The sequence below is a fragment of the Typopeltis vanoorti genome, chromosome 13 (genome assembly GCF_054136105.1).
Source record: "Typopeltis vanoorti isolate ZY-2024b chromosome 13, IOZ_Tvanoo_1.0, whole genome shotgun sequence".
Classification (NCBI taxonomy): domain Eukaryota; kingdom Metazoa; phylum Arthropoda; class Arachnida; order Uropygi; family Thelyphonidae; genus Typopeltis; species Typopeltis vanoorti.
The window spans coordinates 76,083,956-76,101,327 of NC_143561.1; the positions used below are offsets into that span (position 1 = coordinate 76,083,956).

The 17,372-nt window shown below is 34.8% G+C and overlaps 1 protein-coding gene across 2 annotated transcripts in view; it reads left to right on the forward strand.

The window, feature by feature from the left end:
* Positions 1-17,372, forward strand: part of LOC150100293 (intermembrane lipid transfer protein Vps13-like) — a 654,685-nt gene that overhangs the window by 177,945 nt on the left and 459,368 nt on the right. For both annotated transcript variants that reach the window (XM_090402852.1, XM_090402853.1), the window contains exons 14-15: positions 6,125-6,211; positions 13,945-14,058. In XM_090402852.1, coding sequence (XP_090258978.1) covers positions 6,125-6,211; positions 13,945-14,058 — 201 coding nt within the window. The remainder of the gene's footprint in view (positions 1-6,124; positions 6,212-13,944; positions 14,059-17,372) is intronic.

The window sequence follows — 17,372 nt, forward strand, 5'->3', positions numbered from 1 at the left end:
CTGTAAGGTTATACACTTCGTGTTGAAAAGGTTGCATATGGTGGTATTGGTTTGCAGGAAATTGATGAGGCTAAGGACTTTGGGATAATGATGTACAGAGTTAAAGTTCAGAGAGCATATTGTAAAAGTTGGTAAAATAGCTCAATGAATTATTATGTTGAAAAACGTGCTACCAAGTAAAGATAAGGAAGATATTATCCCTCTTTATAAGACTATGATTCAGCCACATTTTTAATACTGCACACAGATTTGGGCACCTGGGTTTCCTGTGGACCAGGAGGTGTTAGAGAGGATTCAACGATGAGTGACCAAGATGGTGACAGGTCTGTGGAATACTCCCTACAAGGATAGGTTGAAAGTTTGTGGGTTACAAAGTTTAGTTGATAGGCAGAAAAAAGAGGACATAATAGAAACTTTTAAGATATTAAAGGGATTTTATAAAATTGATGCAAGTGAAATTTTTCAATATATGACAAATAGTCAGAGAACTAGGGTCCATCTGTGGAAGTTGTGTAAGAGTGTGATTAGTAGGGTGTGCAGACCAGATTTTTTGTGTGGAGAGAGGTGAGTGAGTGAGTGAGTGGAATGGATTTGCCAGAATTGATTGTGAGTTCCCTGAAAGTGAATGGATTTAAGAAGAGGTATGTGAATAGTGTAGTAACAGGTGAACTCATGCTGAAGTTACATTTCATAGTAACTCTGAATCATTTTCTAAACTCTACTTCAAAAGGTCAGTCACTTTCCTATTTGGCTATAAAATGACAGTGGATATTCTTTATCCTTTAAATAAATGAAAGGGAAAAAAAAGTCCCCTTCTCCAACAGTAGCTTAGCTTAGTTTTTTTTTTTTTCCTCCTCTGGCCCTTCTCCCCATAATAAGCCTTCTTTACAGTTATCTAAACTCATGGTTCAGAAGATTCAGAAAAATGCTCAAAAAAATAAATACAGTCCAGTTACAATAAATTTGATATTATATTAATTACTGAAAGTTATTACACTGAATTTATTTGAATATTTTAAAGGCAGATCTTTGTATTACATGTTTGTCTTTACTGTTTTTTTTTTTTTTTTCAGTATAATTGTATTACAGGCCAAACAAAAGACCATTTATCTCAAATGCATTTATAGTAAATAAATTTTGAGTCTATAAATGAAACATCTTCATAGCATGTAACTGGACATATATCCTTCTCTTGGAAAACAATCCAGGTCACTTCATACTGAGTGCAATCTTTATATGCAATTTTTCAAGTAAAGTTGAGTTATCTGATCTTACACGAAGATAGCAGTTTTTTCCCCCTCTGTTAAACTTGAGGTTTTCATCCCACAAAGTAGGCAATCAACCAAAAAACATATGCTTAATAGAAAAAATTATGTGGTTGATAATAGATGGTGTAGCGTGCAGGTGGTTATTGTCTGGTATTGATGGTGGATATCATATAGTGTAGATAGTGAAATTGCTTTCTGCTCTGAGTTCTCAGACTCATCTACAACTAGTACCTTGATCATTGAGCTACATAGTGTCCTTCATTGGGAGTGAGGACAATCAGGTTATGTTCAGTGCCACCAAAACACAAGTCTTGCCTCTTTTTTCACAAAAGAAATCCCTTATGTTTAGTAATACCACCAGACAAGATCAGATATCTGCTTGGATTAACATTTACCTCCAGTCTCTCCTGGCACACAGGACATCATCAATAACCTCCTCGGCATTCAAAAAACTTGGCAGTCTCTTTTGTTCAAGATGCTATTTTACATCCAACCAACTTTTAGCTTTTACACCGCTAAAGATGCATGTTTCCAGTACTTTTAGTTTTGTGTGCAGACTGATCACTTTAATTTTCCAGATGTTATCCATGGCCTTCAGATTTGTTCTTCCCTTTGCAATCCTGATCTTTATTTCTTTTTTACTTCCAATAATATGTGAATTTTTCTACATTTTCTATATCAATTCCATCCACTTGTATCTTTTGTTTCATGTATCTTCTCACCAAATACTATTGTCTTCGTTTTTTCCACATTCATAACAAGTCCAAATCTCTTCCCTTCCTCGTTTAACAGTTTCAGTGTTTTTTGTAGTTGTCTTTTGTCTTCTTCAATAATAACAATGTTATCTGCAAATCTCAGATTGTTAATTCTCATTCCGTGTACAGATATTCCTTCTGCATCTTCCTTCAGTTTGTCCATTGCTCTTTCTAAATGTGTGATGAAAATACTTGGTGATATTGGATTCCTCCTGTCTAGTACTTCTGCTTGTTCTAAACCATTTCCCAAAATCATCACCTATTCTAACTGCTGAAACTGCATTCTGATAAACATCTTTTAATATAGCTATTAGTTTTTTTATCAATTCCATAGAACTGCTAATGTCACTTTCTGGTCAGTACTGCCAAATGCTTTATGAAAATCAACAAAGCAAGTATGTATGTTTTTATTTTTTTTCCTAGCTTTCTCTGCTGTTAACCTCGTTATCAAAATCTGTTGAATTGTAGTTCTATCCTTCCTAAATCCTGCTTGCTCATCTGCAAGGTATGCTTCCAATTGTGTTCTCAATCTTTCTGTCAATATCATCATCATTTTACCAGGTGGCTTGTCAAGGCAATTGTTCTATAATTTTTACATTCTAGCTTATTTCCTTTCTTGTATAATGTCAATAATATTGATTTCATCCACTCCTCTGGCATTTTCCCTTCTTTCCATACCATATTACATAGTTGGTATATTTCTGTAACCATTCTTTTGCCACCATATTTAATAATTTCTCCAGTGATGTTATCATTACCAGGACTCTTGTTGTGTTTTAGCGATCTTATTGCTTTTCTACTTCTCCTCTTAAAATGTCCATATCATGCTCGTTACCTGGTGGTGATATCTGCTTCAATTCTTCACTCAGTTTCCCAACGCTATCTAAATCTAGTTTTTCTTCATATAACTCACTACAGTATCTTGTCCACCGCTGTACAATTTTTTCTTTATTCATCAATACTTTGCCTTTTTCATCTTTAATTGTGGTATATTTTGGTTGCCACTTTCTATTAATGGTTCTGATCATTTTGTATACCTCCCTTGTTTTATGCTCTCCATAGTACTATTCTGTGCCGGCCTGGTTAGCTGAGTGGTTAACGTATCCACTCTCCAGCCAAAAGGCTGCGGGTTCTAATCCCGCTGTGGGCATGGATGTTTGTGATTGTCGGTGAAAATCTAGTGGTTGGGATGGGCGATAGATAGCATTGGTGTAGATGATGATGGTGGTTGCGGTTGGTGGAGCAGAGAATTCTAGAGTAGGTGCCTTCCCTCGATGAGTCTTTGGACTCCCTGGAGGTGTAATGTAATAATAATATTATTGCATTGGGCTTCTAACCATTTCATCTTATCCATTCTGACTGTTTTTTTTTTCACCTCATTACACTTTCTTCTATATTGCTTCTCTATTTGTTCTGATGTATCCCTTCTTATCTTCAACATTCTTTTCTCCTGTACTAATTTCAGTGTTTCTTGGCTAATCCATTTCTTTTTGATCATCTCTTCTTGTGGTACTGTTTCTTCAATTGCATCTTCTATCACATTCATTATTCTTTTCATTCTTAGATTCAAATTTCTTTCTTTCTCCACACTTTTAAGTTTCTCTTCTAACACTGTTCTCTACCTTCTTCTTATTTTTGCTTCACTTATTCTTGCAGTATCTTTTTGTTTCTGATGATGGGGTTTATATTTCTTTTTTAATTTCAACTTGATGTTTGCAATTACTAAGCTATGGTCCGAGTCTATATCCGCTCTTTGAAAAGTTCGCCATTGCTGTACTGATGTTATCCATCTTCTTTTAATCGTAATGATATCAATCGTGTTCTTGGTTTTCCCATCATTTGATTGCCACATCCATTTTCTACACTCCTTTTGCTGGAATCTTGTGTTATAGATCGTCATATTGTGTCCACAGCAAATTCTAATAATTTTTCACCTTGTTCATTTCTTTCTCTGAAACCATATTTTCCCATGACTCTTTCCCAACCATCATTATCTATTCCGACTTTGCCATTCCAATCTCCTTCAATAATTAGCACATCTTACTTTGGTATTGTTTCTATTGTCTCTGTAAGATCTTTGTAAAATAAGTCGATATCCTCATCTGTGTTGTCAGGTGTGGGTGCATATATCTGGACTATTGATATGTTAAATGGTTTTGCCTGAAATCTTGCTACTATGATTCATTCATTGACTGGTTTGTAGCCTAACAGTGCTTCTCTAGTTCTTTTGTTAAGAAGGACGCCAACTCCTGCTTTGTGCTTGCTGTCATGTCCTGACAGTATTACTTCACATTCATTTATCTGTCCTGATGATGTCTATCACTTCTCCACCAATCCTAGTATATCCCACTGATATCTCTTCATTTCCTCACGAAGTAATTCTAATTTTCCTGACATCTAGAGTGTCTGCACATTCCATGTCCTATTGATAATAGTTCTGTTAGTTTCAGTTTATGTTTCCTTTCAGTATCCCACTTTTCGATCCAACCCCAATAATTTTAATTGTGCACTTTCTTATCATGGACATTATTGTTAAGCAAAGAAATCCCCACAGTTATGCAGCTTAATTTCTCTGCTTAATAATTAAATGAACTTATTGTTTTAAACCTTACATTTTAGTGCATAAGAATGTGTGACACCATTCATAATACAGTTTAATATTGACTTTCCTCTACTGTTAATGTGAGTAAGGTATAAAATTTGTAGTGTATTTGAAAGGCATTCTATATAACAGGAAGGATTCTATATATATCACATTAAAGTAGAGGAAAGTCAAAGTTCACTGAGCTCACCAGTATTTAGATGGATATCCATGGCCACCGAATCACTCTAATAAATTGATCTCATAAATGAAAAAATCAACAATCATATGCAGTGCAAACTAAATTGGAATCCAGTTAATCACTGCTATGATTTGATAATGAGAATCCATGATCAGTTTACTTTGACCATCAATTCTTCACTATCTAATTCCACTCTGAGGTTAGGTTAAGATTGTAAATTAATCGGGTCTTTTTCTTAACCACTTCTCCAGTAGCAATTATTTTTCATCCAGAAACTTTCACAACCATCCATGCCATAGCATGGATGGTTGTGTGTTAAATCAACTGTTCGTTACAAAAGGAGATGATATTATGTTTGATCACCCAAATTAGCAGTATATGTAATTATTGTATGCATATGTTATTTATAATTTCTGTATTAATGTGTCCTATTAATAATTATTTATGTGGAATAATAATATAATATAATATAGAAAATAATAATATCTAATATTTCAAAATATTGCTGATATTTGTAATCTACTTGTTGGCTTGGTTGGCCAACAGAATTCAATACAATTGTTCACAAATGTAAATCTGCAGGCTGTAGATTTAGGTTTTTATGTGGTTCTCATTCACTAAAAAGTTTTTGTAACCCTATGGTTACATTTGTACTGTGAGTGAGATAGGAATTTTTTTTTTTATTAATTTATCTTTTTGTATTTATTTATTTTTTAATGAACTCTGCTCTACAGACCAAATGTGGAACTTTTTTTTTTTTCAAGATACTTCACGAGGTGTGGAGTTGGACAGCACTGGATATTGTTTGAGTCTAGGCCTCTTCTTGTCCTACATATGGGACCATAGTATGTAGCACTGTTTCAATGCAAAGTTAGAAAATAAATAAAATGAAATAATCCAAAGTAAGTGTGTGTGTGTGTGTGTGTGGAGGGGGGGGGGGGGGGCTTGGTCTCACACCATAACAAAATTCATTTCCTACCTAAATAAAATTACAAAAACATCCATGCCCATAGCAGTATTTGAACTGCAGCCTGTTGGTTGGAGATCTGCAACTTAAATATCTTTAGTTGTAGATGATATTTCATTGACTGGTGTAAGTCTTCCACTGCCACCTTTCATACTGGAGGTCTGAAATAGCTTGAAAAATTACCATGCTTTGTCTCTAGAGCAGAATTCTCAAGTTATCTAACCCATAGTTGATTCATGGTACTGGTGTATTATAGATTTACAAAAAAAAATTTTTCTTAATCAAACAAAAAAGTATTTGCTAATTGTTTTATTGTAAAAAATTTTGCACATTTGTTTTTATCATTTCTAGGGTGTGAACAAACAGTTTACATTAAATGAAGGTGAGAGTAATGAGCTGTGGACAGTAGAAGTTGGTAAAACAGGAATTGAACTTAAGGTAATGAATTATAAAATTTAATTACTTTTAGAAAATTCGATAATTTTCAGAAGGAATTTTTCATGGTAAATAGATATACTGTGAGATATTTTATATCCATGAAAAATTATTGTATCTGTTGGTTAGCATTCATTTCCACCCTGTGTTTTAATAGTGTAATCCCTCAATCGTCCAGTCATAGTAGGAAGTCAAATTGATGGTCAGATAATTGAAGAGTTGGTTAAATGAAGAAAAGTTCATTGTGTAGTGCTGCACTGGAAGTCAGTTGATGTATTATCTAAATGCGGTTTAGTTATTCATATTGAGAAATCACTGTATTTAGTATACTTGCAGAATTTCCATACCATAAAGAGTTATTATTATTACCCAAGACCTCTTGGAGTCAAAGACTCATCTAGGAGGTCCTTTTATCATACACACAGCTCATCATACTGTGCTTTAAACACACTCAAATTCTCTGCAGACAGGCAAGGCATGTCAATCATCACAACTCTGCATGCAAAAAACCTGATTCTCACTCCCCTGCTCACATCCTCTTTCCAGGGATCACCTCTGGTTCTCCCCTGATCTCTCACTGCTTACTGTAGACCTCTCCAACATTGATTGTATAACAACCCCTTACTAGCTTGTAGGTCTCTATCATATCTTCCCTCTTTCTCCTATCCATCAGACTCTGCAAGTTGCATCTTCTCAATCTTTCCTCATACTCGACATTCCAGAGGTCAGAAACTACCTTAGTCAGTCGCATCTGGACCCTTTCCAACATCTCTTCATCCTTCTGAAAACCAAGTGACCAAATCTGGGCACGGTAGTCCATGTGTGAACTAATCAAAGCCTTATACAATGGAACAAGAATCTCCCTAATTCTACAAGTCAGTATTGTCTTCACAATTTTAGCAATGTGTCCCCCTAAATTTCAGATCCTTATCCACTATCACCCCAAGATCTCTTATTTCCTCCACCTCTGACAGTATATCCTCACCAAGCATAAATTCTTTATCCCATCTTTGTTTCCCAAATTTTAAAACCTTACATTTTGCAACATTGAACTCGCATTCCCATGTCCAATCACTCAATTTATTCAAGTCTTCTTGTAAGGCTACAGCATCTCTACTCTTCATGATTTGTCCCAACTTTGCATCATCTGCAAACAACTGAATATCTCCAACCAAATCTTTGCCAATATCATTAATATACAAGTTAAACAGTAATGGCCCTAAAACAGACCCCTGAGGCTCACCACTAGTGACCTTCCTTTTCCTGGATATTACTCCCCCATACACCACTTGCTAATACCTATCAGACAGCCAGTCTCCAATCCAGTGCACTAATCTAATATCCAATCCCATCTGCTCTAGTTTGACTATCAACTTACCATGCGGTAATCTATCAAAAGCCTTTGCAAAATCTAAGTATATTACTGTGTGTCCTACTCCTCTGTCCAAGAAAGCCATCATCTTATTGTAATAAGTAAGTAAATTTCTAAAACATGACCTCCCTTTAGCAAATCCATGCTGTCCATCAAAGATAATACCATTGTTGTCAACCAATTCTGGATCCTGGTTCTCACAAGCTTCTCCAACAACTTAACCACAACACCTACACACAGATAGGCCTATAATTTGATGCTTGAGTTCTATCACTTCCCTTATGAAGTGGTTATTTCAATGATATTTTCGGTGTAAATGTTTGGATCAGAAAACTGAAAACCATAACTTAATCAAGAAAATGAGGCATAGAAATCATGAAGAGTATTCCACTTGTCATTTTTATAATGCCACAAAACATGAGTGGCTATGTAAATATTGGTCTATGTTAGATGAAATCAATACTGGATTGTTGTCTGAATTGCCAAAAGAACAAACAGCATCTGTGTTTTACTTGTATTATTTTGTAGTGAGCAAGAGATCAAGTATGTTTGGAGAGTGGTTAAAGTTATCTGTTATTCTGATAGGTATGTGAGCAGTTTGTAAGTTAATTTCAGAATGAATCTAGTTATATATGTGTAGAATTAGCAGTGGATGTAATATCATTCTACATTTGTTAAGAGAAAAAATAATTTTCAATATATTTACTTTATGATTTTGCATATTTTTAAGAGGTCAATTAAGTCTGCTAGACAAAAGTTCTGTGATATCCAAAACCTCTTAAGGTAAGAAATGTTTTTCTTGAAAATTATATTTTTCTCTCCCTTAAGAATTTAAGGGAGAGAAAGGAGCTAGGATATGTTGCTCTTTGTTTGGATCTTTACTAAAGCTGTTTAACAAGTGAAGAAGATGATTGTTGTTGAAGGAAGGTTAGATGAGATTGCTCTTCATATTTAAAAAAAAAAAATTTTTTTTAGAACTTAAATATTTAACTTAAAAATACCATGGACAGCAAAAACGTCCAATCAGGAAGTACTGGAACAAATGGGGAAATCACGTGAACTTTTAGATACCATAAAAAGAAAAAGAAAACTGCATATCTTGGTCACCTACTTTGTAATGAAAAATATAAGATACTTCAATTGATTATAAAAGGGAAGATAAATGCAAGAAGAGGACAAGGAAGATGAAGAAAATCTTGGCAGGTAGACATCAGATGGTGGACTGGTATGAACTCTGAGAGACTGCCCACTGTAGCTAAGAATCACTCAAAATTTGCCAAGGTAATCACCGACCTCTGATAGGAGATGGCACTCAAAGAAGAAGAAATATTTAACCATCTGTTTTTTGAAAGTGAATTATAAGTACTACTTCTCTAAAGTGATATTTAGAATATATTACATGTGTGTGTACTGAGGAAAATTGATTTGATCATATCATAAAGCACTTAAAGAAACAAGAGTTTTTGTGTTTTAATTTTTAAAATCTAAAATTTAATCATGACATCAGATTAAAGATGCCAAGGAATTATATTCTTGATTTAATCCTTTATCCAAGTATAAGCAAATAAAAATTTCCACGTAAAGTAACATCATGACTGGGCTACTTGTATATAGAGGCTAATGCCTTAGTATCCCATAATGCAATGCACATATCCTTATTAATCATGACAATCTTGACATCATTGGATTTTGAAGATAATTCTATGTGAATTGTGCACCAAAAGTGAAAGGAAGTATGAATGAGAAAACAAAGTAAGGTGTGGAAGAATGATAGGTAGCAAAACTATGGGAATGACATAGTTTTGCTACCTATCATTCTTTATACATTTTATACATACTTCATACATATCATTCTATGTCACTATGGGAGTGACATAGACTGAAATTGCTGGAATGCAAGATTTGAAGAAAGAGTTCTTCAAAATGAAAAATAAAATGGGGAATATGTTGAGTGATATTAGGTGTGACAATGATAAGTTCAGATGGAGAGCAAGAATCATGGATATATTGCATGTATTTGATAGAAGAATGGAATTATGTAGACCTTATTGTTTAGAGAAAACCAATGAAAGTGTGCAAACAAATAGAATTAAAGAAAAAAAGGGTACAAGAGATGACGAGCAATTCGAGAATAGCAGTGTATGGAGATATAACAATTGTTAGAGGATTGGTTAATGAGAGATTCCATGAAGTCTACTATCCAAGAGGGAGAATAAGCATGATAATTAATGCTTTGGACTTGAGGAGGAAACAAGCAAGAGAATTAGTAATGATTGTGGAAGTAAATGATTTAAATGGACATAAGGAGAATGTAAAGTCAGATATCAGGAGGTTGTTCAGGAGCTTGAAAGATAACAGTATAGTGGAAAATGTGTCGGTGTGTTGCCAAGGTATGACAATGATGAGTTCATATGGAGAGCAAGAATCATAGCATGTATTTGATAGAAAAAATGGAATTATACAGACATGATGAATTGCATTTGAACGGCTTAGGAGTGAGTGAACTGGAGAAACTGTTGCTAGATGGAAGTGCAGTGTGTGATGCAAGCAAGAGATCAAAAGTAAGAGATCACCTCATCTCTTACTTTGATCTCTTGCTTGCATCACACACTGCACTTCCATCTAGCAACAGTGGTATTGAAGAGACAGACGTCTTTGGCACTGGAAACAGTAGTAGTGTGAGAGATGAAGAGAGAGAGAACAGGAATTCATGAGGAACAGGGAAGCAGGGAGACATAGCATAGAAAGAGAGTGGATGTTGGAAGTAGTAGTGAATGTATGTATGGGGATGATCAGCATAGAAATGGAATATATTGGGATGTGAGTGGGGTAGTTGAGACTGAGTAGACATACGTGGTAAGTAGTGATAAACGTGATTGGGCAAGGGCAGGTGTGATGAGGTAATCATAACCAACAAGTGGTTTGGGTGGGACTGGTTATAGACCTAAAAGCGAACTGCTGTGTCTGTTTACAAATGCTAGACATATCAGAAATAAGGGAGATGGAATGATTTCACTGATTGAGTTTACTAATCCCAAAATTGTTGGAATAAGTGAAACATGGTTGAATGAAGATGATATCCTAACTGGAGTAGAAATTGAAAGATACAGTGTTCTTCACGAGGATAGAAAGGACAAGAAGGGAGGAGTGTTGCTGATGATAGCAGGGGAATTATGTCCACATAAGGTAAACATGAAAGGAGGAAATAGTGGCAATGGTTTTAAGGCAGTGAGTTTGAAGTGGAGGTTGACAGGAAGAGATATTTTGATGTTGCTATTAATCATGACAATCTTGACAGGGAATGTGGAGGGTGGTGATAAAGAATAGTATAAACAACTTGAATTAGCGAACAAAGGAAGGATAATTATTATGGGTGACTTTAATTATGGCAATATAGAGTGAAATTAAGAGATAGCATTTGGGAATTAAGAAAATGAATTTCTTGAGTTCTTTAGACACAACTGTCTCAGGCGGTATGTAAAGAAGGTCATAACAAGAATGTGAAGATTTAGGGTTTTTAGATCTGATCATTTCATCAGAGGATGTAATTTTGAGTGTGGTTTCACACTTCCAGGTGAAGTGATCATCTGGGTTGCGGCTAGCCATAAAAAGACTTCTGATTATAACATGCTTAGGATACAGCTTGAAGCTATAGCATGGAATAAGGAGTTGAGTAGTATGGAAATAAATGCTGCTTGGAAACTGACAAAGAAATACATAATGGCATCAATGTGTGAATGTATTCCAAAGGTCAAAAGGCTGAATAAGGTGGGTGTAAAATGGATGAACAAGTGGATTAATCATAAAATCTGGAAAGAAAAAGAAGCACTTTGTAGGTTGGTAGCACAAGATTAATAATGACAATAATCAGTTTCATGAAGAGTATAAAGAGCAGACCAGGAGAGTGACTCAGTTGGTAAGGACACTAAAAGTGCAGTACAAGCAGAAAGTAGCAAATCAGGCCAAGAAAAACCATTGTGAATTTTTTCTATATGTCACAAGTAGAAGGAAGAATGATTATGGTCAAGATGCTGTTAATGGATGACAGTGGAGATTGGCGACTGGTGAAGAGGACATAGTCAAGGTGTTCAGTGAACAGTTCATCAGGGTGCTTCATTTTCAGCATGAAATCAGAATGAAGTGTAGTGAATGAAATGAGAGAAGACTTAATGATGAGTGAGCAAGAAGTGTATGAGGAGTTTAGTAAGCTAGATGTGAATAAGGAGATAAGATTTAATGACACATCACCACACGTTTTAGGGAATGTTCCAGGGAATTGGCATGCCTATTTATTAAAAGGCTTATAACAGTACAGTTTCCAAGGGAATGCAAATAAGATAAAAATCCAATGGCATCACTTGCCCATTTAGGTTGGGTATGCTGTTGTGTGGTATATGCAACTAGCACTATAAACTTCATGTCTGTTTGATCATATGATTGCATATTTATTGATGTATGAAAGCTTTAAGAGTGCATAGTGCATCAACGCTCATCTTAATTAGTCCAGTGCAGTTAATTGTAGGATAACTTTGAATAATACTTTACTTTATCCATTAATATAATTTTAAATATGGAAAGCATAAAGATTCAAATGAACAATAGCTATGCTTCACGCATGTCGTTTATGTGATATCCATATAAACAGCGTGTGTAGTTACGCTTCGTGGTGAGATTAGATTAACATTGGCAAATACTAAAGTAAGATACGGATCATTTGAATTTTGATATGATTTTTAAATGCAGTCGCACAGAAATTAGAAAAAGTAATCACTTGGGAAATTCTTATTTTTCAGGAATGAACCAAAGAAAGACTGAGATAACTCATTTTATTTACTTAATGTACACAAGTCCAACTTCATTCGGCTATAATCCTACAATCTGCAAACCTCTCTCAGAAAATGGGATATTCAGTAGATCGAGACTTTTTGTCGTTATGAGACCATAGGTTCTTTAACACATTCGCTGCCATGCTACTTTGGCATAGTCTGTTCCCGTACGCCAAGCAATTTCAATTCTTCAGGGTCGGTACTGTAATCTCGTTGCCGGCTGTAGGCGTCATATGAGTATACTCGTAGTTGGCTTGTGTAGAACACATACCATCTATGAGTATACACAGTTTTGCTGCTAGCTCCACAAGCCAAGCATTTTCACTTCTTCAAGGTCAGTACGGTAATCTCATTGCTGGCAGTAAGCATCATACGAGTATACTCGTAGCTGGCTTGTGTAGCTCATATACGAACTACGAGTATACTCGTAGTTGGCAGCGAACGTGTTAATTAATACATATATTAGTATAATCCCGCCTACTAGTTTCGCTAGCGACTGTCTGGCTTTGTCAAGGCTCGAACTGTACACACAAAAAATATGAGAGAATACAGAAACGTTGCTAACTGTTAGGCAGTCACATTTGAACATATGCGTGACAATGTGTGCATGTGTTGAGAAGCTTCAGTCAGTATCATGGATACGTGTTGTATGCACACACGTTACATGATTTTTCGCGTATTGTAGTTCCGTTAAACTGAGTGAGTTGATTAAATTTTTCCATATATCTTTCAGTATGGCACCCTATTTCTGTTGAGGTTGTTACCTGTTCTTAATATCACTGTCGCTTCCTTGAAAATTCTGTAACCGTAATCATCATTAAGTACAGCATAGAGCTATTTTCCCAGTCAATTTCATGTTTGGAAGTTGAAAAGTGATATGCTAAGCCTCCTTAGGCTTAGCATATCACTTTTCATATCACTTAGCATATCACTGTTGGTCAGATCATTCCATGAAGTCACAAGTTTAAGTAATTTGCAAACTTAAAACCATCATTCCATATCAGTTAGAAAGAATGTGACTCTTCTGAATGCTGAACTAATTATCATATGGAATGAGTTGACAAATCATTTTGAGAATATTGTATCTCCTGCTTCTCCCTTGCTATGACATATGTAGAAGAATGTTGGTAGCAGCCTTTCTTCATGTGAACAGGCTGCCCTTAAGGAGGTCATTTACTATCTAGTGAGAGGTATAGAAACACTTCTCACTAGATAGTAAAATAACAACTGCTTCAAGCAGTATAGGAGTCCTGATCTTTCCAGCCAAGCACTCTGCATAAAATCTCACAAAATAAAGAAAGAAAGAAAGAAATAATAACAAAACAGATTTTATTGTACTGTGATAATTGTAGATATTCATGTTACTTAAAATACTTGAATTAAAGATTTAATTTAACTTCTTTAGTGTATATCTTTAACTGCTAATAATACATAATGGTATATCCTGAAAGACTTAAACTTATTATTTTATTTAAATGAAATATAAATAAAAAAAATAATGTAAAAACAATCTATTCAGTTGTTCATTTTTATTTCAGATATTAAATTATCTTGATCGAGACTGGACTTGTTATAGAGTTCTGAACTCCACTGTAGAAGAGTTATCTGTTTGGACATTGGAAGCATTTTCATTAGAAAAGAAATTTACTTTGGTATGCTTTTTATTCAAAAATATATTGTTTAAAAACCCATTAGTCTTATTTTTTAAAGTAACTATTTTACATTTCTATGAGAAAAGATGACTACTGAAGCTTATAGTTGGAATAACATTTTTTTAATAATAAAAAAAATGGAAAATTATATTCCAAAATGCTACATATAAAATTTTCTTTATATAAGAGCTGAAAAAACTATATAAAATTATATAAAAGTTCTGTATAATTTTACCCAGGGAATTTAAATTACTCATTTTGGGAGGTTCATCTCAGATACTACAGCCTATCATACAACTCCTTTATCTCATGCACTCTTGCTATCCTCTCACGCAATTTATTTCATGATCTAATTGCTCTCATTTAAAAAAAAAACTACTTGTACCTTCTCACTTAGGGTAAGAGGGATGGCCTCTTGTCCTTGTTCCTTCCATTTGTTTTATCATATCAAAAACAAAAAGTTTACCAGTATCAATCTGGTAGATCCTCTCAACAGCTTAAATGTCTCAATCACATCATTCCTTTACCTTCTATCCACTATGCTCTGCAGTTTACATGCTGTCAGTCTCTCCTCATCAGGATGTGGAATGCTGATGAGGAGAGACTGACAGCATGTAAACTGCAGAGCATAGTGGATAGAAGGTAAAGGAATGATGTGATTGAGACATTTAAGCTATTGAGAGGGAGGATCCAGATCCTCTTAAATCCCAAATCTTAGACCTGGTAATGAGATCTGAGCACAGTAATCCAGATGTGGGCTTTATACATCAGCACCACTATCCTATTATCTCTGCTAATCAATGTCTTTCTCAACATTGCTGAAATCTTCTGGGTTGCCTTCACCATCTTTGCAGTAATTGTCTCTGAACTTCACATTTCTATCATCCATTACCCCCAAGACCACTGCCTCCTTCAGTAGTCTGCCAATCAAGCATGCAGTCTCCCATTTGTGGATCCCAGAGTTGCACTAAATTGATTTCCTTAATTCATCTCTCCCCATTTTCATCTTATTCTAATCCTTCTGAAGAACCACAACATTGGCATTATTTCCAATAACCCTCATCAGCTTCAAATTATCTGCAAACTGAATATACCCCAACAATCCAGTGTATCATTGAATGTTGAACAGTGAAGGTTCCAGAACCGAGCCCTAGTTTACCCCATTTGTAACTTTCTTTCCTTTTCCCTGATATTCTCTCCAATAACTCATTGATATCTGTCAGAAAACCAGTTTCCATTTCCATTCTGCTTAGTTGTAACTTAAATATCTACATTTCATATAGCACCCTATCAAATATCTTTGCTCAATCCAGAAAAATGGCAGTATGTGCTTTTCCCTAATCAACCATTCTTGTTTACTTTATAATAAAAGATAACTAGATAAATGAAACTGCAGTGCCTGACTTTATAGATAATATTACCCTCATCTTCCCAATTCTGTATGTGATCTGTTACTAATTTTTCCTGAATCTTAACAACTATAGAAGAAATGCAAACCACTTTGTCATTTGATGCTTCCATTCTACCACTCTAATGCAATGGCAGTCTTATTCATTTTCCACTCCATAGGGGGGGGGGACTTTTCTAGTTGCAGTACTGTTATTTAACAGCTAGTTCAATGACTTTTGGTTCTAGCATATTCTCTTAAAACACATGATGTAATCCTATGCAGTCCCACTGCTGTATAATAGGAAGCACTTCCTATTTGAAATACATCCACATTATGTATTTCTAAACCTTCATTCCTTCCCATCGCCCTATAAATATAATTTGCATTACTAGGTTGAATTTCATATTGAAAACAAGAGCATGTATGAATGTTTGAAAATGAATCAAGATTGAGCTGCTTTCATAGGTGAACTGCAAACTCAAAGACACAAATATCATTCAAGAAAAAAAATGATAGAGTTTGAAAACAAGAACCAAACATTGCAGACTCAGTGGCAAACACTGAAGAAAATATTGATTAATTCAGCCAGAGAGGTGCGGGGATAAGTCTGTAAGGAAAAAAAAAAAATCAAAACTCCATGGTGGACTCAAGATGAGGAAGTTAAAGAGGCAGTCAAAGAAAAGAAGAAATCATATCAAAACTCCCTGGCAAGTAAGTCAGCTTGTGCTCTTAGAGAATACAGAGAAAAATGTAAGAAAACAAGAATAGTGTAAACCTAGCAAAGAATAAGAACTTTGGTAAGAAATAATAAGAACTTTGGAAGACTTGGTAAGAATGTAGAAAATATCAGGAAAGCAGCAAAATATTCTGGAAGCTATTGAAAAAGCTTAAAAATGGAGGAAAGTAAAAGGAATCAGAAATGATAAAGGTGACATGAAAACTGATGATAAAGGGATTCTAGATATCTGAAGTAATTACTTTGAAAGATTGCTAAATGAAACAAGCAGTGTCAGCACACTGGTAGAAAACTCCCAACAGGAATACGGTCAGGAATATGTATCCATTCTTGAAGTAGAAAGAGCCATCAAAAGCCTGAATGTGAAAAGCCTACTGGAGTAAATGAAATTTGACCAGAAATGCTCACATATAGAGGTATAAAAGTTTTAGAGTGGCTGCACTGCATAATTTAGAAGGCTTGGTCACAGGGTCAAATTCTTAATGACTGGAGTAGAACTCTCATAGTACCCATCTATAAAAAGGAAAATAAAACTGAATATGAGGATTATAGATGTACTTCCCTCTGGAGTGTTCCTGATAAGATTTATGCAATTATAATTTAGAAATGACTAAGAAAAATTGTGAAAGGGAAGCTTGGGGAAGAACAAGCTGGATTCAGGCCAAGTATATGTCATTGGGATCAGATTTTCACATTAAGACAAATAATGGAGAAATCTTGGGAATATAACAAAGATAAAGATCTGTTTAAGTTTCATGGATCTGGAAAAAGGCATTTGACATGGTGCCAAGAGGAACATGCTACAGTTATATGGGTTAAATGGGACATTATATCGAGCAATAATTAGTCTCCATTTGAATTGTAAGTCAGCAGTTAGATGTAAAATCTGGTGTAAGACAAGTATACATATTATCTTCACTGTTATTCATTATCTATATGGACCACATTATGAAGGAATGTGGTATTAAAGCTGATATCAAAATTGGCAACGTCAATCTTATATCTATACTTTATGCAGATCATGTTATACTTCTGAATAAATGCATTACAAGTCTGCAAGATTTCCTGACTTAATTGAATAACTGTTGTAATAAATTTGATATGAAAATCAGCAACAACCAACAGCACAAAGATGTTGAAATTAGGCAGAAACATTGAAAATATCAACTACATTGTGAATGGAGAACC